The sequence below is a fragment of the Phocoena sinus genome, chromosome 14, assembly GCF_008692025.1.
Source record: "Phocoena sinus isolate mPhoSin1 chromosome 14, mPhoSin1.pri, whole genome shotgun sequence".
Classification (NCBI taxonomy): domain Eukaryota; kingdom Metazoa; phylum Chordata; class Mammalia; order Artiodactyla; family Phocoenidae; genus Phocoena; species Phocoena sinus.
This window is the reverse complement of record NC_045776.1, coordinates 32,449,467-32,473,704: the sequence shown is the minus strand read 5'-3', so window position 1 is coordinate 32,473,704 and position 24,238 is coordinate 32,449,467. Positions and strand designations below refer to the sequence as shown.

The 24,238-nt window shown below is 36.2% G+C and overlaps 1 protein-coding gene across 3 annotated transcripts in view; it reads left to right on the top strand.

The window, feature by feature from the left end:
• PIK3C3 (phosphatidylinositol 3-kinase catalytic subunit type 3) overlaps positions 1–24,238 on the top strand; it is a 156,866-nt gene that overhangs the window by 112,193 nt on the left and 20,435 nt on the right. Inside the window, exons 21-22 of one of the 3 annotated variants that reach the window (XR_004345351.1) lie at positions 4,986–5,059; positions 5,629–5,703. Coding sequence is in view for 2 of the 3 variants with exons in the window: in XM_032602471.1 (XP_032458362.1) it covers positions 5,629–5,703; positions 18,492–18,598 (182 nt within the window). In the remaining variant the exon portion in view is untranslated. Of the gene's footprint in view, positions 1–4,985; positions 5,060–5,628; positions 5,704–18,491; positions 19,732–24,238 lie in introns of those variants that run through there. The other 2 variants (XM_032602471.1, XM_032602470.1) reach the window with 2 other exon arrangements.

Genomic DNA, 24,238 nt, shown 5'->3' with positions numbered 1-24,238 from the left:
TTTTTCACAATGCTCCCATGAGGTAGTATTCCATATTATTTTTTACTACATAATTTATTCCCAAATTTATACTTGATACATTTTTGGCTGAGAAGTATAAAGAAAATATAATATTCCTAGGAACTTTTAAAATACTGAAATAAAATGTGTGTATGTATATTCATATTCCTTGTGGTTTTAATTCTTATTTTAACCTAAGGAACATTACATGTGTTACGTGTAACTGTGCTTACCCATAAAAATGATCACATACAGTGTATTTAGATTTTAAGACTAAAAAAAATTGAAGCATCTAAGAGAGAATGTTTCCCTTTTCTTATTCACTCTGTATTTCTCTCTCCTGTCCCTCTTTCCCTTCCTGCTTTACTTCCTTTCTTCTGTCCTTTTTTCCCTTTTCTCTTCCATTCACTTTTTTCTCCATTAAGTCTGTGTTTTCTAAGATCTGAAAAAATTAATATACGTCTAAAGGCTTGATAGATCACTCACATGGCTGGCAGCTTATACTGTTTTTCAGCAAGCCTTGTCAATCAAGGCAACTGTACAAGGCTTACCCTATGGCTTGTGTTTCTCAGAGCTGGGTTTCAAGAGGAAGTATTCTAAGAGACAGGAAGTAGAAACTTTTGGTTTCTGAAGGCCTGGATTGGGAAGCTGGCAGTTTGTCACTTCTGTCATATTCTGTTGGTCATAGGAGTCACAGAACCTGCCTGGATTCAAGGGGAAAGGATATAGTTCCCATCTTGAATGAAAAGCATGTTAAAGAATCTTTAATCTGCCACACTTAGTTTTCAGTACTTTATTACCTGAGATATTTTGTATGCCCTCAAGCAATTACCTCGTGTCTTTTAACTTTCTGATAGTTACTGTAAATTTTTTTACCTTGTAAATCTATTTAATAAAGAAATGTTAACTTTTTCTACTTAAAGTATATATGCACACAACCTATAAGTATTGACTAAATTTTGAAAACCCTGCTCACTTAAAAAAAGTATTGGAACAATATTTCATAATATGTGCTAAATGTCATAGTATTGTGCCTTTTATATAATGTTCCATTTTTTCCCATGAGCTAACGAAAATATGCCTTTTTTGAATGTAAAAAAAAAATAGCCATTTAGATTGTACCTGGACAGTTAACTTCAAATTAGATATTCTTCCTAATAAAAGCATTTCATATTTATTCATATCCTGATAACTGATTTGATGGCAGGCCTTCTCTTCATCTTATTTTGAATACCCTTCTGTTTTCTATATATACTGCTGTGTTACAAAATAATTTTGTGTGTTTCAGTGAGTTTGGTAGCATTCCAGGTAATGTTGCAAGTTGAAAGCCATTTGAATTTTTCATTAGAGGATTCAGTGCTTAATAAGTTGCAACATTGTAATAGAATCTGATTGTTGGGCATTATCACATAGATGCATGTATTATAACTTTCATTTTAAAAAGTAATGTTTTAGGTTTTTGGCAAAGTGTAAGAAGAAGAATGCGATTAGTTATGGTGACATTTTTTCCGGATTATGCAAGGTGTCAAATCTATATTATGCAAGTAAATGTGGGAACACTGATTATTCTCACACTCATATCTTTACTAGTAAAGGGAGATAGTATTGTTTAGTTGTCTATGTTTCTCTGTATTTTGCTTTAAGTCAAAGTTGTTTTATAAAACCAGTTTCAAGATGTTTGTGTGTGTATCTCACATGAAGTCCAAATACTAATGAATAGCATCCTTTTGACGAGATTCTCTTCGACAGGTATAGTGTTTCCATTATAGTTAAAAAATAACTTCATTTTTCCTGAAACTCTTCTGATCTACTCTGTGCCATCTCAAATCATTCTGAATATTGTTTATATCCTCAAAATTTTGAAGGGTCATCCTACTCTTGCCTCAGATACCTTTTTCAAGATGTAATCTTTTATCTTTTAAGTGTTGACATTTGAATTATTGAAACACCCCAAATTCTCATCTCCACCATTTATATATATGAAAGAGAGAAAGATCATATGCTGTCTCACTTGACTTAAAAAACATTTATTGAAATGATCATCCAACATATTTATGACCTTAACACACTGAGACAGGGTAAAAGGCTCTTTTTCATACATTTTCCATTTCCATTGGAAAATAATCCAGTAATAACAATGAAATATTACTGAAAAACCAAATTTGATGATAAAGAGTAGTTTATAAAAACATCTTGCTGGGCTTCCCTGGTGGCGCAGTGGTTGAGAGTACTCCTGCCGATGCAGGGGACACGATTTCATGCCCCGGTCCGGGAAGATCCCACATGCCACGGAGCGGCTAGGCTCGTGAGCCATGGCCACTGAGCCTGCGCGTCCGGAGCCTGTGCTCCGCAACGGGAGAGGCCACAATGGTGAGAGGCCCACGTACCGCAAAAAATTTTTTTTAAAAATCTTGCTTTATCAGCAGAGACAGGCATAATTCATACATGTCTAGTTACATGAAAATTTTAGGTCAAAAATACTGTTGCTGTGTATATGAATCATTACTTTCATAGAGATAGCTAAACAACTTGAAACAAAGTAAATAGTGATAAAAATTAAACTAATTGTAATTTATAATTAATAAGAAGGTAACTGGTACCATGTAACAACTCAGAGGCACTGATAACACAATGATGTTCTTTGTGAAAATTGCAGGAATTTCAGCTATCTTCATATGCATATTATCAGTAGGAGTTTAGTATCCTTGACAAGTGGCAACCGGATTTCTAAGTGAATCCCTTATTAGAGAACTCAGTGTGCTAAGTTCTAATGTGTTCTCAATTCTCTTTACCAATATCAGATTTAATATCCTTCAGTTAAGTCACTTACTAGTCTTTTAGTGGAGAGCCTTTAGTCATTTGTGGAACTGCATATTTTGCAGCAGCTTTAGAGCAGTGCTACTACAAGTATAATCCAACAGCATTAGCTTCACCTAGGCACTTGTTTGTATTACAGACTCTCAGGCCTTTCCCCTGCTGTTTGGATCAGAATCTGCATAGAGGATTCCCAGGGGATTCTTAGATGCATTAGAACACTAGAGAGGGCTTTTCAAACTTTGATATATATAACAATCACTCTCTGGACATTGCCTCTGGAGATTCTGATGCAATAGGAATGAAGTAAGGCTTAAGAGTTTGCATTTTTTTTTTTTTTTTTTTACCCCACATTTGTTTATTTATTTATTTTTGGCTGTGTTGGGTCTTCGTTTCTGTGCGAGGGCTTTCTCTAGTTGTGGCAAGTGGGGACCACTCTTCATCGCGGTGCACGGGCCTCTCACTATCGTGGCCTCTCTTGTTGCAGAGCACAGGCTCCAGACGTGCAGGCTCAGTAGTTGTGGCTCACGGGCCTAGTTGCTCTGCGGCATGTGGGATCTTCCCAGACCAGGGCTCGAACCCGTGTCCCCTGCATTAGCAGGCAGATTCTCAACCGCTGCGCCACCAGGGAAGCCCAAGAGTTTGCATTTTTAACAAGATTCTAGGTGGTAGTGAAACTGCCAGTCTGTGTATCACATTTTGGGTAGCAATGCCTTAGATCAAATGTCAGTCAATTTTTCCCTAAAGCCTTTCAGATGGTAAATATATTTATACTTTTCAGGCCAGGTGGTCTCTGTTGCAACCATTCAACCAGGCCATTATATAGTGCTTAAGAAATATTTAAATAAATAGGTATGGCTCTGTTCCAATAAACTTTCTTTGTAAAATATAAAAACAGAGGGGGACCAATTTGGGCCATCAAGCTGTATTTGCTCATCCTTTATGTAAATGACGCTCAAGTCCCCCAGTGGCCCAACTACCAGTTTCATTCAGCATCAGTTAACATAATCTAACTATGGTGGTTTACACACGTAACAGTTATTTTCTTTTTTTGTAAGAAGCCCAGATGTAAGCCATTACTGTTGTTGTTTTAACTCTTTAGGGATGTTAGTGTCAACCAAGGTCTCTGATTCTCTTGGTCAGCTCCCTCTATAAAACTGCTCACCACAAAACTACATTTGCTTTCTGGACAGGCCTAACTTCAAGTGAGGCTGGGAAATGTAGTCTTTTATGTAGGTACAGTCTTGCCCCAGAAATCTTAGTTTGGTCTTCTTTTAAGGAAGAACTGTACATAGGATATTGTGTTTTTGGCAAACTAGTAGTCCTTGTCACACTACAGACTATATTTTGAGAATAACTGATATGTTTAGTCAACTGTAAATGATTTGTTACAGTTAAGTGAAAATTATTAGTAGACCAGTAATATGATTAGAAGCATTTTTTTGAATGATAGTATGCTATCTTTCATTCATTCTCTACATATGGATATATTTTGAAATATATATAATTTTATCTAGAATCAGGGTATGGTGAGTTATTCTAAACAAATATACTTGAGCTTAAATATCTTGTTGAATGTTGCATCCATCAAAATAGCCACTTTGGGAAGGAGGAATTACACAGAGTACAGTGCAAAAGTGGCGTAAGCAATGATGTTAGAGTCTAACTTAGGTTTAAACCCCAGCCCGGTGACCTTCGACAATCCTGTTAACTTCCGGAGCCTTAGGTTTTTTAATTTGAAGGATGGTTATAATACTTAACTGACATCATTAAAAGGGTTAGACATGATGAATGTAATGTGCCTAGCTAAGAACCTAGCCTTCAATAAATTGTAGCTTTGTTTATAATTATAATTGAAGATTAATCTGATGATGGATGTCATTGCTTAAGCCACTTTTGGACTTCCATAATGGCCTTCAGAACCTGAATCAAATGAACTTTAATATTAATGAATTTAGACAGGATTAATTTGGTTATTAACAGGTGGTCCGATCTTTTTTCTACATAGTGTCTGAAATAAACATGTGTTTGTAAATACTGGCATAGTCATATGTGTGTTTGCAAGTTGCATTTGTTCTTAAGTTAGTAATGCGAGAAACAGAACAGAAAAAAAACGGCTTCAAACAGGTGTTGTTTGCTTAAATTTTTTGAGCACTTTCATCATGCGCCAGGTTTCCAGACTTTAGAAGAGAAAGAAAGAGAGAATAAAGATAGAGACAGTGACTCTGCCCCTTGTCCTGCTCAGGTAATTTTTCTTAATTTAGAGGATTATGCTGTGAACTTCATACATGCCTTTACCACTCACGTGGATTCATTTGTTTTTCTATCTGCTGGCACTTCAAGATTGTTTCTCTAAAGATTTTTTTTTTTAAATTCTACACTTACTTTTGTTATAGTGTAGGTAAGATGGTTGTGGGATGGTTGACTTCATTATGTGTGTTTCTGCAGACACTGTTTTTTTCACTGTCATTCTTAACATATCTACTTTGAAATGAGAAACAATAGACACATGTTATAATTAAGGTTTCTGAAACCTCATTTAACTTTTGATTAAAGTGACTTTTATAATTTGACAGAATTCTACAGGGTATTTTCTCTGTTGCAAATAATAATTTGAGTTTCAAGTGATAACCTCTTCATAGAGTCAAAGATTACACATTTAATTTGAGAATTTAGGTAAGAAGTCAGAAAGAGTAGTAATCAATTTGAAATTAAAGTAGCACAAGCTGCTGTTGTATTCAGTTGTATGTATAACCTGATTTGCATGTGTTTTTCACAAGTCTTTTGTCTTTTGTATTTGAACTGTTATTGCAGCTGGATATTGCGTGATTACATATATTCTTGGAGTTGGAGACAGGCACCTGGATAACCTTTTGCTGACAAAAACAGGTAACAAATAATGGCTAGTAGCAAATATACATTTTATATGCCAGTGATTTTTGCCCTGGAATCTACTTCATAAGAAAATAAGTTGCATAAGTGAATTTAAATTGAAGTCCCTTTATATGGTACCTTGGAAGGACATGTCAGGGAAACTCCCATCCCTTATAAGAACTGCTTTAGTAGAAATCCTACAGATGGTCATCTAGCCCTTACTTCTCAAAATGCCTCCTTTAGTGGGAAGCCCATAATGTATACAAGCAGTCCAATCTCTTACTGTACAGCTCTAGTTAGAATGTTTAAATGTTCTTTCTCTTATCAAACAACACTGAACTCACATTAACCTCTATCTTTAATTCTTTACCTTTTCCCCTTGGAGTTATGTGGAATAATCATTCTCATCCTTCTTCCTAATAACTCCTTGGCCCCATGGCTTTAAACACCATCTCTGTGCAACTTCCAAACTTACTCTATTTCAATCCATTTCATTAGCTGTTTACCTGAAATTCTGAATATTATACAGCTAGTCATAAAAGTTGTTTTCTTCCTCCACTACCTGCCTGATAAGCTGCTCCTCACTTGGTTTCCCCATCTTAATGAATAGTAACATCACCTACTCAGTTGTTTAAGCCCCAGACTTGGGAGTCATTTTTAATTGCACTATTGGCTTCATCTTACATATCAAATCTATTATCAAATTGTATCTACTGCTCACCAAAATAAATCATGAAGTTACCCCCTCTTCATTTCCACTGCTTTTATCCCATTTGAAACCACCAATATCTTTTGCCCAAACTGTATGATTAAAATCTGAAGTCTTTACTGTAGCCATTGTGGCTTGCCTACACTAACAGGTTTGAATATATGAATGTAAAATCACTCCTGTCTTGGGTAAGTACCCTTGTTGTTTCTTCTTCCTGGGAAGCTCTTCTCTCAGATCTTTCAAGACTTCGGTGAGTAAGTCTAAGATTGAATGGCATCTTTTTTTTTTTTTTTTTTTTTGCTATACGCGGTCCTCACTGTTGTGGCCTCTCCCGTTGCAGAGCACAGGCTCTGGAGGCGCAGGCCCAGCGGCCATGGCTCACGGGCCCAGCCGCTCCGCGGCATGTGGGATCTTCCCGGACCGGGGCACAAACCTGTGTCCGCTGCATCAGCAGGCAGACTCTCAACCACTGCACCACCAGGGAAGCCCTGGCATCTTTTTAGAGTATCCTTTTCTAACTCTCCAGTCAAATAATAATTTATATACCTGCCACCCCACCCCTCTCCATTACTCTCTATTTGTTATTCTGTTTTGTTTTCTTTATAGCACTTATCACTAGCTGAAGGTATCTTTTTAATATAATTCAACAAATGCTTATTGAGCACCTACTATATTTTAGGTATTGTTCTAGGTGCTGGGGATACCAAAATAAACGGGACAGAAATCCTAGCCCTCATGGAGCTTGTTGACTTCTTAATCATCATCCTCTCCCATTCCGGATGTAGGTTCCATGAGAGCAGGGACCTTGTCCATGCACTTTGCCACTGTGCCTCCAGAGCCTTGAACAATACCTAGCTAAAATGTTTGATAAATGATTGTTGAATTAATTAATAAATATTTCTGTTCTTCTGTGTAGCCTTTTCTTCCATATGCCAAATAATCCAAGTTTCTTCAGCCCTTCACGGAAAATAGATTTTAAAGTACACTTAAAATAGTCTCTCAGGTAAGGACATTATGTAGTTTGTTAGTATTCCTCCAAATTTTGATACCAAAATTGAGTGTAGCCTAATTATTAATATAGTAACCATGTTAATTCATGTAGTCTGGAATTTCATATATTCAGTTTTAAATTATTAGTGTGAAAAATTATCTGGTAAAATTTGTATGTGGGAACCATGTCTGTATCAATGCCAGGCAGTCCCTTTAATTACTAAACCCTGAAGGAGTATAATCAGATTGCATTGGAGGTTCTTGCCAAATTTACTAATTTAGCAAAAGATATTTATAAAAGGTTATGCTGCTGGGCTTCCCTGGTGGTGCAGTGGTTGAGAGTCTGCCTGCCGATGCAGGGGACACAGGTTCGTGCCCCGGTCCGGGAAGATCCCACATGCTGCAGAGCGGCTGGGCCTGTGACCCATGGCCACTGAGCCTGCGCGTCCGGAGCCTGTGCTCCTCAACGGGAGAGGCCACAGCAGTGAGAGGCCCGCGTACCGCAGAAAAAAAAAAAACACGTTATGCTGTGTTTGGAAAAAATTATAATTTGAAAAAAGTTTTCCTGTGTTGTTTTCTTAGCTCTCTTTTTCAGTTGAATCTTTTAACCACAAGAATGAGACTACCAAAATAACTCCATTTGTTTTTATATTGTTATCATTATAACCACAGTGGAATTCTTTAATGTATAGAGTAACATTAGATCTATAATGTTATATTCACAGATCTTACTTGTCTCTTCTTTTGGAAATTGATAAATAATAGAACATTTTCTGTTGGACTTTGAGAACTGCTCTGTCTTGTGTGTGTCTGTGTGTATTGATGGGGATACTTTACGAGTAAGATTTGGAAAGAAAGGTCTACCTAATATACTTTTTTGGCCCAGGTCATAGATACTTGTATGGAAATTGAATTATAAAATTTCAAAAACAGGTTTTAAGCTTCTTGTCACCAGTTTTCCACTAGAGGGTGCTCTAAATTTTGTTTTAAGCTTACCTAAAAATGTACTAGATAAGAGGCACATTCTCTTTCTTTTAAAACAGCATTTCCTTGAGTTATTTCTTCTTAACTGCTCTTTAATAATTTCATACACTTAATGTCATACAACAAGCATTTTACATCTTCCTCACTAGGATAAGTGTTTTAAATTTTTGGATTTAGTTTGAATGAAATTAGGTTGTATAAGGAAAGACCAATTATGTCAAGACAAATGGAAGTATATAATACATTCCTCAACTTCAAGAAATTTATAATGATTTATTTTAAAATGTGTGTCTACTCATTTTTTACTAACAGTCCATATTTCAGAACAGTTTCAAGTTATATTAATTACATATGTTATAATTTGACTTTGTATAGTTTAGACAACTATTACATTTTTTTTTTTTTTTGCGGTACGCGGGCCTCTCACTGTTGTGGCCTCTCCCGTTGCGGAGCACAGGCTCTGGACTGCAGGCTCAGCGGCCATGGCTCACGGGCCTAGCCACTCCGTGGCATGTGGGATCTTCCCAGACCGGGGCACGAACCCGTGTCCCCTGCATCAGCAGGCGGACTCTCAACCACTGCGCCACCAGGGAAGGCCTAGACAACTATTACATATTTAAAATGAATTTTGAAGGTGTTTCATTGCAGGAAATAGATTTCAATGCTTGTACTTAAAAATGTCTTGAATATTATGAAGCATCTTCCACTGTATATTTTGGATCCATTGTGCCTTCAACACAGACCATAACATATTAAAAACTTAGGACTTTAGATTTTCTTATATAACTCTCCAGTCTCTCAGTGTTGATGGAGCTTTTATTAATGATAAATAGCATTTCTCCCATTCTTCAAAATAAAATACCTTTTGTCTTCTATTCTCATTTTCCAGCTTGGGCAGGTTTGTGTGTGTGTGTGTATTTCTTGGACAGGTTTAGATGGTTTGGAATTGTAATCAGAGTACTACTGATTTGTCAGTGCCCATTTCCCTGATATGAGAGATGGAACAGAGAGGAAGGAGACACCCAGATTTCATTTCACTGTGGTCTTTTGGGGATTCACCCTAAATACACACTGTTCCGCCTGTAAATATGGATGAGACAGAAAAGGGTCAGACTAAGAACTTCAGGAATGTGTGGAGGAAAATGTTTCACCTCTTATAGAGAATTTTTAAATCTGTACAATGGTAATGTACAAAAATGCAAAATATAAGTCTCAATTTCAGATTTCTCAGAAATTTTTTGCCCATGCTTTAATTGGTTGTGGGTATTTTTAACTTGATTGAAGTTTCCTCAACTTGTGCAGCAGAAGGCGTTGTGTATCTATCACAAATGTAAAAGTCTGGAAATTCCTTTGTCAATATTATGGTTTTCTACAAGCATATTTGGGGTGAATGATATTTCACTTATTAATGCATTAATATATTATTTTGGCAAGAAACTACAAAATTTAAGGTGTGATACAGGATAGGAAAAAAAATGAATTTTTTTCAGAGTTGCTGTTCTTTGAGGAAGTTTTAAGAAGTTTATTCAGGGTAATTCAATTGTGGCAGGACTCAAATGAAATTAGACTTGAGTTTATCTCAACTCTTTGGAAAAAGTTTTGTTTTGCTTTTCTTTTTGAGAATTTGAGGGGGGAAAAAAAGGACCAGTATAACTGAAAAACGTGCTGTTTGTTTATGGTATACAGACTGTATGATATAATTAACATATAAAATTAATATGTAAATAATTGAAAAACATTCACAAAAGAGAAGTAGGAACTGGGTATCTGTAGTAAATGGAAAGTTTTTTGTAGGTCATAAAGATGGCCTTGTTAACCTGGGCTTATCTATTTATATAGTGAGAGGAGTGGTAGCTTTTTTGTCTGTGGTGGCACTTCAGAGTAATACCCTTTGAGCCTTTTGTCAGAAAGCTCACAGCAAAGAAAAATAGTCATTTTAATCCTAATTGCACATTGCTTTCAATACGTCTCCTATCCTGATCTTCTTTATCATTCTTTAATTTTATGTACAATTGATTCACTTCCCTTTTTTTAATTCTGGGGAACAATCTCACATAGGAGTTAATATGTCAGGCTCTAAAGTCAAATTCTTTGTGTTTAAGTTGCCCTTCCACCATTGTATGACCGATCAAGTTATCTAATATATCTGTGTCTCAGTCTCTTCTCCTCAATGCATAAATAATAATAGAACTCACTCCTGATGTGAGGGTTGAATGATTTAATATGGTAGAATTTTGTATGGTACTGAGCACATAGTAAACATTCCTTGTGGGCTAACTATTACGGTTTTGTTTGTGTATTTCACCACCAAGAAATAAGAATGCCTTCCTTATTTAGCTTATATAGCTGTTATTTGTAATCATAATTTTAGAGATAAGAAAATAATATATCTCAAAAACTTTTTCTACCCTAAAATCCAAACTCCTGTAACTTACTGCCCTCTAAAATCTCTTTTGAGTGGCTCATTATTTTAGTAGTATATGCTTGTTTACTCTCTGGAACATGAGAGAAAGGAGTATAAAAAGCTCTGTGCGTAGTAGGCACCTAGTAAATGCTTTGAAAATAAGTAAATGAACTAGGTTTTTTCATGTCATTTTAATCTGTGCTCAGGGTTTCAGAAAAATCTGTTTCCTGTTAAAACTTAGTTTTACTATAGATTGTGGATATACTATTACTTACCAGTTTGATTTGTATTTCTCAGTTGATATATGGAAAAGAGAGCCAAGCACATAAGACCTGCCCTTTTTATCCATAAGTACTTTTTTAGTCTTTATTGATCATTACTTTAGATGTTTAAATAATGAGAACTTGTCTTCATGTGAATAATTTTCTTTTTAACATTATTTAAAATCTGATCTTTTGAAAGTTTCTTAAATATTTAGTATCAGGAAGTCAGTCTTTATGTTAACTGAAACCGATCATAAGGAAAATGTTAATTTTTGTAGAGGCTTTTTTTTTTTTTTTTTTTTTTTTTTTTTTTTTTGCGGTACGCGGGCCTCTCACTGTTTTGGCCTCTCCCGTTGCGGAGCGCAGGCTCAGCGGCCATGGCTCACGGGCCTAGCCGCTTCGCGGCATGTGGGATCTTCCCAGACCGGGGCACGAACCCGTGTCCCCTGCATCGGCAGGCGGACTCTCAACCACTGCACCGCCAAGGAAGCCAGAGGCTGCTTTTTTTTTTTTTTTAAGTTTGTTTGAGAAGAACATTGTATCTTCTCATTAGAGGTAATAAAAAATGATAAAGGGCTATACTCTTTTTACCTAAGGAGGTGCAAATTACTTTATGGATAGAGTAACTTAGACTGGGTCATGAAGAATGTGTTGGATTTGTATGGGATACAAATGGAGAAAAGCACACATTCCAGTAAAATATCCGGAAGCTGAAATAAGCCATGCCTTTGCAGGTAATATATATAGGCTGGTTAGAAAAATTTGACGTCAGATTATGGAGGGAAAGCAATCTACTTCCTTTCGGATTACCTTTTATATGGCAAAGCTTAATTCAGTCACTGAAGTAAAACTGTAGATTAGGACAGTAAATTTTTTAATGTAAGTTTTTTTGTTTGTTTTTTATTTATTTATTTATTTTTTGCGGTGCGCGGGCCTCTCACTGTTGGGGCCTCTCCCGTTGCGGAGCACAGGCTCCGGACGCGCAGGCTCAGAGGCCATGGCTCACAGGCCCAGCCGCTCCGCGGCATGTGGGATCTTCCCGGACTGGGGCACAAACCCGTTTCCCCTGCATCAGCGGGTGGACTCTCAACCACTGTGCCACCAGGGAAGCCCTAATGTAAGTTTTATCAGATGATATATTCCTTAATGCTGGGTAGACACTGTTTTGCTTCGAATGAATAATTTGGGGAGAGATTACATTTTAATGTATTTTAAAGCATTCAAAGTTTCATAAACTAAAATATTTAAAAAGTTATGTTTATAGTAACCCCAGAACAAAAAGAAGTGTCAAATTTTAAGGTAATGATGTTGAACAACACAAGGAAACTAACTATTAGTCTGAATATGAGTTTTAATTCATTTAGGTGATTCATCTTGCCACTGTCCCTTCCATGATGACCTGAGTCTGAGAGTTGTATTAGTCAGTATAAAGTAGATCAGAAGTCCTCAAGCTTCTGAGTATATTAGAATCATCAAGAGAGCCAGTTAAAATACAGATTGCTGGGCACCAGGCTCAGAGTTTTTGATTTAGTAGGTATGGTAGGGCCTGAGAATTTGTTTTAATAGCTAAGAAAACTATCAGTAATTCTCTGAAAAGGTTATTAAGATTCTTCTCCCCTTTTAAAATCCATTTCTATTTAGAGGCTTTGTTCTTTCACTTCAATCAAAACAATATATCATAATAGATTGAAAGAAGAAGCAAATATGAGAATCCAGCTTCTCCTATTAAGCCAGACATTAAAAAGATGTGCAGGGCTTCCCTGATGGCGCAGCGGTTGAGAGTCTGCCTGCCAATGCAGGGGACACGGGTTCGTGCCCTGGTCCGGGAAGATCCCACATGCCACGGAGCGGCTAGGCCCGTGAGCCATGGCCGCTGAACCTGCACGTCCAGAGCCTGTGCTCCGCAACGGGAGAGGCCACAACAGTGAGAGGCCCGCATACCACAAAAAAAAAAAAAAAAAAGATGTGCAAAATGTAAGGCAATGCCACTCTTCTCATTAATTATATTTTGTTTTGGAAAGTATTATTAATAGAAAACAAATTTATGTTAAAACGTTATTGAATTGTTATTTTTAAGCTAATTAATATTTTTTAAATGTCTCAGTTTCCATTTCAAATGTAGTAAATATCAATATAGGTAGTCCAACTAAGGCATTTTTGGGGTTCTGAATAATTTTTAAGAGTATAAAGGGTCCTGAGACCATGATCTTTTAGAATTGCTTTTTGAAGGCCATTGTTTTTCATCTTCAAAGGGTTAATAACTGTTCTGCTTCAGACATTAAAACAGTTCTCTAGAAGAAAAGAGTGTTTCAGGGAAAAAAAAACTTTGTTTTAATGACTGTAGGAAAAATGAAAATATATAACAGTTAAATAATCATTTTTCTTGAATGGAAATAGACTATATAATCAGAGATATAAGTAGACATGGTTTTGCCCCCTTTTCATTAGTTAGCTTAATGTTATCCCTGTTTATAAGAAGCCATCTTAACAATTGAATGTGAAATGATAATAAATTATGTGAAAAATTTAGCAGGTGACTGGAATGTCTATGCTAATCTGTACTTATGTATGACTTATTGTACTTTGTTACTCAAAAACTAGTTTTGAAAAATATTTCCTCATTACTATACTGTTTAACTGTAAATGAAAATACATCTAACCAAGTATATCATAAGGGTTTAACTAATAAGTGTTGGGAGCAGTGGGAGTGTAGGTGTAGGGAGCATTTTTAATTCTAAAATATAAGTTCCATTGTATCAATAAATAGTTATTCACACCCTTCTTTTTTTCTAGGGTTTGTGGTAGGGCAACAGGAAAGATATAACATTCATGTAAGAAATAAAGGCATTCTGGGGAAAAAAATAAAATGTCAGGTTATATACAAAAAAAAATTGAGAGTGGGAAACTTACTGGGGAGTAGAGTAGCAGGGAAGAATTTTTGAATTTGGGAATTGTGTGGGATTTTCAAAAAATTAGAGTCTGGTTTATAGGAGAGATTACAGGAGGGAGTCAAGTAGAAGGAATAAGCAGCAGTGTAAAAAATGGAATAAGTACAGTTTTGAGATTGGTTGCATTTAATTATTAAATAGACAAAAGGGAAATTAAAAAAATATATAAATAAAAAAGAAACTCTACCACTAAATACTATTAATTTTGGCAGTATCTAGTCTCTTTAATCCAAGAACTACAAATGTCTTCAACTACAATTTAAAAAATATTTTCATGTCACTTATGCAAATAACAGGAAAAATTAATTAACACCTCTTATTCCCTTTATATTGCAAGGCAGGTACAAAAGAAGGTAGTTACAGTCAACATTAAGTTTGTTTTATGTGCACTTTGTTCCTTGACTATTTAATGTAATAGATTTGAATAAAACCACATTCCCTGAATTTTTTTAACATTTTTTTAATTTTGTGAAGTGTATTTTAAAAATTCTTAAAAGTTTAATTTACAGATATTAAGGTTAAAAAAGCCATTCCCTTTGGTATGAGGATAAGTTTTCTTAAAATGTTGATAGCCTCTTTTCAAAATACATTACTCTTTGAACTTGCAAAGCATAGTAATGGTTTCATAGTTAGATACTGAATCTTTTATGCTTTATAATTAAGTAATAATCCTGTTCTTTGAGAATTTTCTTACAAGAAGGATAGAAGTATACTCTTCATTTGGAGGCAGTGATGCATAGATGACATTGGAATTCCATTAATGCCTGTTAGGAAATGAAGAAAAGTGGGGCTAGGTTTCCTATTAAAAAGCACCAAGCCCGTTAAATAAACTCTGTGTGATGGTTGATACCATTTGATACATGATTTATTAAGGGTAGCAGTTTTGAATCAAAGATTGGTCAAATAGGTTCTCTGCTCAAGTGGTGGGTATCAGTAGGAAATATATTGATAACAAAGCATTATTTAAATAAATAGAACTAAGAAAGGTTTATCTGTACCTACGATATTGTAAGCTTCTAATTTCTTAACTCTTGAAGGGTAGAATGGTATTTGTCTAACAAGGTAGATAATAAATGGGAAGTCCAGGATGAAAATAAGCAGAAAATGAAGTGCTTAGCTTAGTTGAACAGAGGACATGTGTTTAGCTGAAGGCAGTGAAACCTTTAACAGAAGTTGATCATGAACTTTTCACCAAATCATGAAAAATTCAGTGATAGCATCCTCCCTTGAACCTTAAGAGATTAGGAGATGGTGCTTTCCCAGTAAATACCAAATTTTCAAATTACTTATTCCAAAACTGATTTCTCATCTTTTGGGAATCTTGGACTTCCCTTGGGAAATTGGTGAAGTCTGTGAACTTCCAAAAATACTGATTTCATTGTGTTTAGAGACACTGAAGCACATTTTGGAATTCTGAAAATGTGTTTTTCAATCGAGCAATACGTAGGACTGTTTTAAACAGAAATGAAACCCCCCGTGTTGACATATTACATTTTATAATCTTAAATATGTACAACATAAAACCTGATCTTAACTTACTATGCATATACTCATAACTGTAAAATACAAACAGATTTATAAGATAATAATGTTACAAACTAACAAAATTTAACCTAACAATATTAATGTGACAGAAAAGGAATACTGAAACTAAATTGCCACTTGCTAGTGTGAATATGGTATAGATAATATAGTGTGAGTTTCAATTCAGAGTGCTGTTAATGTCCTGTCCCATGCTAATATTCTTACACTACTTTCCTCTACTTGAACTGTTTCATAACCTTCATTTATTCCAGATGCTGTAATGTAATTTTCAAGGTACTCTGCTTCTGTTAGTATTAGCCTGCAACAATTAAAGTAGGTTTTTGTTTGCTACCAACCCAGGCAAAAACACTGAAATCATAGGACAGTATTAAGGAGTAAGGTAGCATCCAGATGATCCAGACTCAGTCTTTATTAATTTCATTATAGATCTTCACAGAAATGAAGACACAAAATTTTTAAAACATGACAACGTCTATAAGAACTATCAGGTTTCTAGAAGAAAATTTCTAACATCAGTAATGTTATTAAAAGTTGTCTAAAGGCTTCCCTGGTGGCACAGTGGTTGAGAGTCTGCCTGCCGATGCAGGGGACACGGGTTCATGCCCTGGTCTGGGAAGATCCCACGTGCCGCAGAGCGGCTGGGCCCGTGAGCCATGGCCGCTGAGCCTGCGCGTCCAGAGCTTGTGCTCCACAACGGGAGAGGCCACAACAGTAGAGGCCCGCGTACCACAAAAAAAAAAAAAAAAAAAAGTTGTCTAAGCTGTAAAGGTGAAATTGAGATGTCATTGGTTAAATAAATGCAGAATAGCCAACATTGCATACTCCTGTATGCTAGGCATTATTCTAGGTTTCAGGACTATAACAAAAATAAATGGAACAAGGTTCTTGAGTATAAGACTCTTAATGATTCATTAAAAGTTTAGAGTTGGGGAGAAAGGGGAGTGAACAAATAATTTCAATATACACCTCAGCTAAAGTGTTTTGATAGAAATAGGTGAGGTAGGAGCCTCATTAATAACTGCTTACCAAACGCATGCTGATTTAGGTAGCCCTAGTGTGAGCTAGAGGAAGCTTTTAGCTAACCTGTTGCTGCCTTTGTTTTTTGGGGTGGGGAGACAAAACCACTTTTCAATTAATTCTCCACAGGCTCCTTGCTATCTATATCTAATTAGAATTCCTTCTCATTTCACCTCCTCCATTTGTCATTTACTATACTAGATATATCCAGATATATCCATTTAAAAAAATTCTTAAGAGACTATTGGGGAGGAAGAAATTTTCCTCTAACCTTCTAGTTTCTTCTGGCTGGTCTAAGAACTAAATTGACATGAGATTATTGACAGATTAACAGGAGAAAAACTAAAGTTTACTAACACATGTATATGGGAGAGACCCAGAAAAACTGAATAACTCACCAAAATGGCTGAAACCCTCACCTTAAATACCATCTTTTGCTAAAGACTAAGGAGGATGTTGGGGATAGTGGTTTGGCACCTCAAAGAAGGAGAGGCAATTGACAAGGAGGTAGAAAAGCAAATGTTTGGTAAATGTTTGCTAGGCCATGCAGAGCCAATAGGGCACAAAGGAATTTTTAACAAACTTCGCTAGGTTCCTCCCTGTCTGCATACATAGTTCATACTATAATTAATCTATGGTGATAGGTCCCTTCCTTGAACAGATCCTCTACTGACATTTTTTTAGGTAGCTGGGGGAAGGTCAAGTTTCGTCCTTTTGGGCCTTGATTGGTTTCAGATCAAAAATAATTTTCATGCCAGAAAGACATTTTGGGATGGCAAGTTTTGCTCCCCTATAAGACTTTAACCAATTCTCCAGTTTGAACAGAATATTTTAAACCTGGTATATCTTTAAAAAAAAAAAAGATAATTTTGATAAATGGAAAACTGGTATTCAGTGCAATAGTTACATTGATGATGGTGCAAGGGAACAAAATTAGCTACCCCAAAATGTTTCTGGCATGCAGTTTCAAGCTGAAAACAATCAAGGCCAAAAAGCCTCTGGAAGCACCTTTGACCTTGCCCCTAACTGCCTGAAGAATTTAGATAGAGGGCCTATAACAGGAATAGAGCTATCACCAGAAATATCTGCAAAGAATACAGGCTAGGTGTGGTGGGCGAAACTCTTGGAAATCTGTCCCATTGTCTCTGCAAGGCCTAGCAAACATTTGTTTCCCAAACATTTGTTTCCCAAACATTTGCTTTTCCATCTTCATGCCTTCCTCACATTTGAAGTCCCAACTCCTACGCCAACATCCTCCTTTGTCTTTAGGTGAAGATGGTATTTAGGGTTAGGGTTTCAGCCATTTTGGGGAGTTACTTGGTTTTTCTGGGTCTCTTTCATGTTTACATGTTATTAAACTTTGGTTTGATTTTCTCCTCTTAATCTGTCTCATGTCAATTTAATTCTTAGACCAGCCAGAGAACCTAGGAGGGTAGAAGAAAATTTCTTCCTCCTGGACAATGGCTACTTTTTCTATAGCCACGTGATGATGATGTTTAAATCTCTGGTTAGTTGTCAGTATGAGCACTCATTTGTAAGCTGTTGTTTCTCTTTGTATATGAACTCCATGTCCCAAATTCAGTACACCTTCTGTCAACTCCAGGTAATTTGCAATATAGTTTTCTTTACTGTTGTGGGAAAATAGTGCCAGTATCTATCTTGAATTTTACTTAAATTTAATATTATTATTGCCTAAAATTTGTACTTTTTATTACCCAGCCTTGGCACATTTGAAGTTCTTTCTCATTTTCAGAGTTTTATAACATTTCCAGTTTAATGTATTATTTAGTTTTTCTTTGTTAAGAAAGATGCCTGAAGAAGTTGCAGAAAATAAGATTGCTTATCTCTTTAATATTTAATTTTACTAATTTCTGGCAGTTGTGATCTCAGGTATCAGGGACATTTTAAGCATGTTTAAAATTTTTTTTTTTTTTTTTTTTCAGTACACGGGCCTCTCACTGTTGTGGCCTCTCTCGTTGTGGAGCACAGGCTCCGGACGCGCCGGCTCAGCGGCCATAGCTCATGGGCCCAGCCGCTCTGCGGCATGTGAGATCTTCCCAGACCGGGGCACGAAACCGTGTCCCCTGCATCAGCAGGTGGACTCTCAACCACTGCGCCACCAGGGAAGCCCAATATTTATTTTTGAACAAAGTTCAGTATTTAAAATTTAGAGTGATTACTGTCTATCAAGTACTGTGTTAAGTATTAGCTGTATTATCTCTTTTAATTCTTCCATAGAAGGTAATTATCAGTATTAACTTGTTTTGTAGTTTAGAAAGTGAACCTTAGAAAGGTTAAGCAACTTTATAAGGATCACGTACCTGATCAAGTGAGATGTGAAAGTGTTTTAATAAAGGGCCATTATGCTCCTGATTCGGAGTGCCTGCCAGGGCATCACTGTTACCTGGGACTTTGTTACCACAGCTAGAGTCAGTTCCATGCCCATTGTTGTTTATGTTTCCAACAGTGACCTAATGATGGTGTATAAAGTTCACAGATAACAGTGTTAATGCTCAGAGGAAGGCACAGACAGAAGGGTATAGCTTAACATTTTAACTGGATAGAGTCACTATCAAAAAATATTTTGCAAGATGGCAAAAGTGTGTAAAAACTCAATACATGTGCCTCAAGAATAATGGCTTGTGCCATTGAAGGAAAGAAATCGAAGCTTCCCCAAAAATGATGGAGGATAGGTTTCCACATAAAACAGGTCAGAATGCATTACAAGATAAATGAGAGTGGGCAGGTTGCATTAGGGAAGTTTTGAGTTGGCTTTTTAAATGAATTCATTTCTTTTTTTCTTTTTTTTTATTGGTTCACATGGCTTTATTGGATGAAAATAAGTAAAATGAGCAAAAATAAGAGAGTTGTTAACAAGAATTTTTGCAAAATATTTCAAGCACGTAGCTACTACATCAGTAAAAGTACTGAACAATTCATTTGGATAATGTCGCAATCATGCTCCTATAGTTATAATAAGAAAATAAATTCTTGGGCTTCCCTGGTGGCGCAGTGCTTGAGAGTCTGCCTGCCGATGCAGGGGACACGGGTTTGTGACCCGGTCCGGGAAGATCCCACATGCCATGGAGCAGCTGGGCCCGTGAGCCATGGCCGCTGAGCCTGTGCGTCTGGAGCCTGTGCTCCGCAACAGGAGAGGCCACAACAGTGAGGCCCATGTACCGCAAAAAAAAAAAAAAAAAAAAAAAAAGTATCAAGCTTATACTATTAAATAAAAAAAAAAAAGAAAATAAATTCTGAACATTAAGGAAATAAACCTCATTTCATATTTCTCTCAAGTTCTAATAAGGTAATGGCTATTTTAATTCATATGTATAGATGCAAATGCATTACACAGAAAAAATATATTTGTTGTAACTTATCAACCTATCTTGATCTCATTTATAACTGCATACTTGATTTTATTATTAAGATTTTTAAAAATAAATTCCCTCACTAAGATATGTGAAAGAATTATGATAAGCCACTTTAGGAAGGCTTTTAACTATTTGGGGTTGTTATATAATAATCATCACCATAATGTTTTAGAGATTCAAATTCTAAGGAAAAAAATAACTTGTGTATATAAGCAAAAGCTTTTTTTTAATTTTTAAAATTTATTTTATTTATTTTTTTATACAGCAGGTCCTTATTAGTCATCAGTTTTATACACATCAGTGTCTACATGTCAATCCCAATGGCCCAATTCATCACACCCCCACCCCCACCCCCCACCGCTTTCCCCCCTTGGTGTCCATACGTTTGTTCTCTACATCTGTGTCTCAATTTCTGCCCTGCAAACCGGTTCATCGGTACCATTTTTCTAGGTTCTACATATATGCGTTAAAATACGATATTTGTTTTTCTCTTTCTGACTTACTTCACTCTGTATGACACTCTCTCTATACATCCACGTCTCAACAAATGACCCAGTTTTGTTCCTTTTTATGGCTGAGTAATATTCCATTGTATATATGTACCACAGCTTTTTTATCCATTTCTCTGTCGATGGTCATTTAGGTTGCTTCCATGACCTGGCTATTGTAAATAGTGCTGCAGTGAACATTGGGTGCATGTGTCTTTTTGAATTATGGTTTTCTCTGGGTATATGCCCAGTAGTGGGATTGCTGGATCATATGGTAATTCTATTTTTAGTTTTTTAAAGAACCTCCATACTGTTCTCCATAATGGCTGTATCAATTTACATTCCCACCAACAGTGCAAGAGGGTTCCCTTTTCTCCACACCCTCTCCAGCATTTGCTGTTTGTAGATTTTCTGGTGATGCCCATTCTAACTGGTGTGAGGTGATACCTCATTGCAGTTTTGATTTTCATTTCTCTAATGATTAGTGATGTTGAGCAGCTTTTCATGTGCTTATTGGCCATCTGTATGTCTTCTTTGGAGAAAGGTCTATTTAAGGTCTTCTGCCCATTTTTAGATTGGGTTGTTTGTTTTTCTAATATTGAGCTGCATGAGCTGTTTATATATTTTGGAGATGAATCCTTTGTCCATTGATTCGTGTGCAAATATTTTCTCCCATTCTGAGGGATGTCTTTTAGTCTTTTTTTTTTTTTTAATTTTTTTTTTTTTCTTTTAGTCTTATTTATTCTTTCCTTTGCTGTGCAAAAGCTTTTAAGCTTCATTAGGTCCCATCTGTTTATTTTTATTTCCATCACTATAGGAGGCGGATCAAAAAAGATCTTGCTGTGATTTATGTCAAAGAATGTTCTTCCTATGTTTTCCTCTGAGAGTTTTATAGTGTCTGGCCTTACATTTAGGTCTCTAATCCATTTTGAGTTTATTTTTGTGTATGGTGTTAGGGAGTGTTCTAATTTCATTCTTTTTTTTAAAAATTTATTTATTTAATTAATTTATTTTTGTCTGTGTTGGGTCTTCGTTGCTGCGAGCAGGCTTTCTCTAGTTGCAGTGAGCAGGGGCTACTCTATGTTGCGGTGTGTGGGCTTCTCATTGCAGTAGCTTCTTGTTGCGGAGCACAGGCTCTACGCATGTGGGCTTCAGTAGTTGTGGCTCACAGGCTCTAGAGCACAGGCTCAGTAGTTGTGGCACACTGGCTTAGTTACTCCGCGGCATGTGGCATCTTCCTGGACCAGGGCTCAAACCCGTGTCCCCTGCGTTGGTAGGAGGATTCTCAACCACTGTGCCACCAGGGAAGCCCCTCTAATTTCATTCTTTTACATGTAGATGTCCAGTTTTCCCAGCACCACTTATTGAAGAGACTGTCTTTTCTCCATTGTATATCCTTGCCTCCTTTGTCATAGATTAGTTGACCATAGGTGTGTGGGTTTATCTCTGGGCTTTCTATCTTGTTCCATTGATCTGTGTTTCTATTTTTGCACCACTACCATATTGTCTTGATTACTGTGGCTTTGTACTATTGTCTGAAGTCAGGGAGTCTGATTCCGCCAGCTCCGTTTTTTTCCCTCAAGACTGCTTTGGCTATTCGGGGGCTTTTGTGTCTCCATACAAATTTTAAGATTTTTTGTTCTAGTTCTGTAAAAACTGCCATCGGGAATTTGATAGGGATTGCACTGGATCTGTAGATTGCTTTCAGTAGTATAGTCATTTTCACAATATTGATTCTTCCAATCCAAGAATGTGGTATATCTCTCCATCTGTTTGTATCATCTTTAATTTCTTTCATCAGTGCCGTATGGTTTCCTGCATACAGGTCTTCTGTCTCCCTAGGTAGGTTTATCCCTAGGTATTTTGTTCTCTTTGTTGCAGGGGTAAATGGGAGTGTTTCCATAATTTCTCTTTCAGATTTTTCATCGTTAGTGTATAGGAATGCAAGAGATTTCTGTGCATTAATCTTGTATCCTGCAACTATACCAAATTCATTGATTAGCTTTAGTAGTTTTCTTGTGGCATCTTTAGGATTCTCTATGTATAGTATCATGTCATCTGCAAACAGTGACAGTTTTACTTCTTCTTTTCCAATTTGTATTTCTTTTTCTTCTCTGATTGTCGTGGCTAGTACTTCCAAAACTATGTTGAATAATAGTGGTGAGAATGGACGTCCTTGTCTTGTTCCTGATCTTAGAGGAAATGGTTTCAGTTTTTCACCATTGAGAATGGTGTTTGCTGTGGGTTTGTCATATATGGCCTTTAGTATGTTGAGGTAGGTCCCCTCTAGGCCCACTTTCTGGAAAGTTTTTATCATAAATGGGTGTTGAATTTTGTCAAAAGCTTTTTCTGCATCTATTGAGATGATCATATAGTTTTTATTCTTCAATTTGTTAATATGGTGTATCACATTGATTGATTTGCATATATTGAAGAATCCTTGCCTCCCTGGGATAAATCCCTCTTGATCATGGTGTATGATCCTTTTAATGTGTTGTTGGATTCTGTTTGCTAGTGTTTTGTTGAGGATTTTTGCATCTATATTCATCAGTGATATTGGCCTGTAATTTTCTTTTTTTGTAGTATCTTTATCTGGTTTTGGTATCACGGTGATGGTGGCCTCATAGAATGAGTTTGGGAGTGTTCCTTCCTCTGCAATTTTTTGGAAGAGTTTGAGAAGGATGGGTATTAGCTCTTCTCTAAATGTTTGATAGAATTCACCTGTGAAGCCATCTGGTCCTGGGCTTTTGTTTGTTGGAAGATTTTGTATCACAGTTTCAATTTCATTACTTGTGATTGGTCTGTTCATATTTTCTGTTTCTTCCTGGTTCAGTCTTGAAAGGTTATACCTTTCTAAGAATTTGTCCATTTCTTCCAGTTGTCCATTTTATTGGCATACAGTTGCTTGTAGTAGTTGGTTACGATGCTTTTATTTCTTCAGTGTCTGTTGTAACTTCTCCTTTTTCGTTTCTAATTTTATTAATTTGAGTCCTCTCCCTCTTTTTCTTGATGAGTCTGGCTAATGGTTTATCAATTTTGTTTACTTCTTCAAAGAACCAGCTTTTAGTTTTATTTATCTTTGCTGTTGTTTTTTTTTGTTTTAATTCATTTATTTCTGCTCTGATCTTTATGATTTCTTTCCTTCTACTAACTTTGGGTTTTGTTTGTTCTTCTTTCTCCTGTTCCTTTAGGTGTAAGGTTAGATTGTTTATTTGAGTTTTTTCTTGTTTCTTGAGGTAGGATTGTATAGCTATAAACTTCCCTCTTAGAACTGCTTTTGCTGCATCCCATAGGTTTTGGATCATCGTGTTTTCATTGTCGTGTGTCTCCAGGTATTTTTTGATTCTTTGATTTCTTCAATGATCTCTTGGTTATTTAGTAATGTACTGTTTAGCCTCCATGTGTTTGGTTTTTTTTACGTTTTTTCCCTGTAATTCATTTCTAATCTCATAGTGTTGTGGTCAGAAAAGATGCTTGATATAATTTCAACTTCTTACATTTCCAAGGCTTGATTTGTGACCCAAGATGTGATCTATCCTGGAGAATGTTCTGTGCGCACTTGAGAAGAAAGTGTAATGTGCTGTTTTTGGATGGAATGTCCTATAAATGTCAATTAAATCTATCTGGTATACTGTGTCATTTAAAGCTTCTCTTTCCTTAATTATTTTCATTTTGGATGATCCGTCCATTGGTGTAAGTGAGGTGTTAAATTCTCCTACTATTATTGTGCTACTGTCAATTTCCTCTTTTATAGCTGTTAGCAGTTGCCTTATGTATGAGGTGCTCCTATGTTGGGTGCATATATATTTGTAATTGTGACATCTTCTT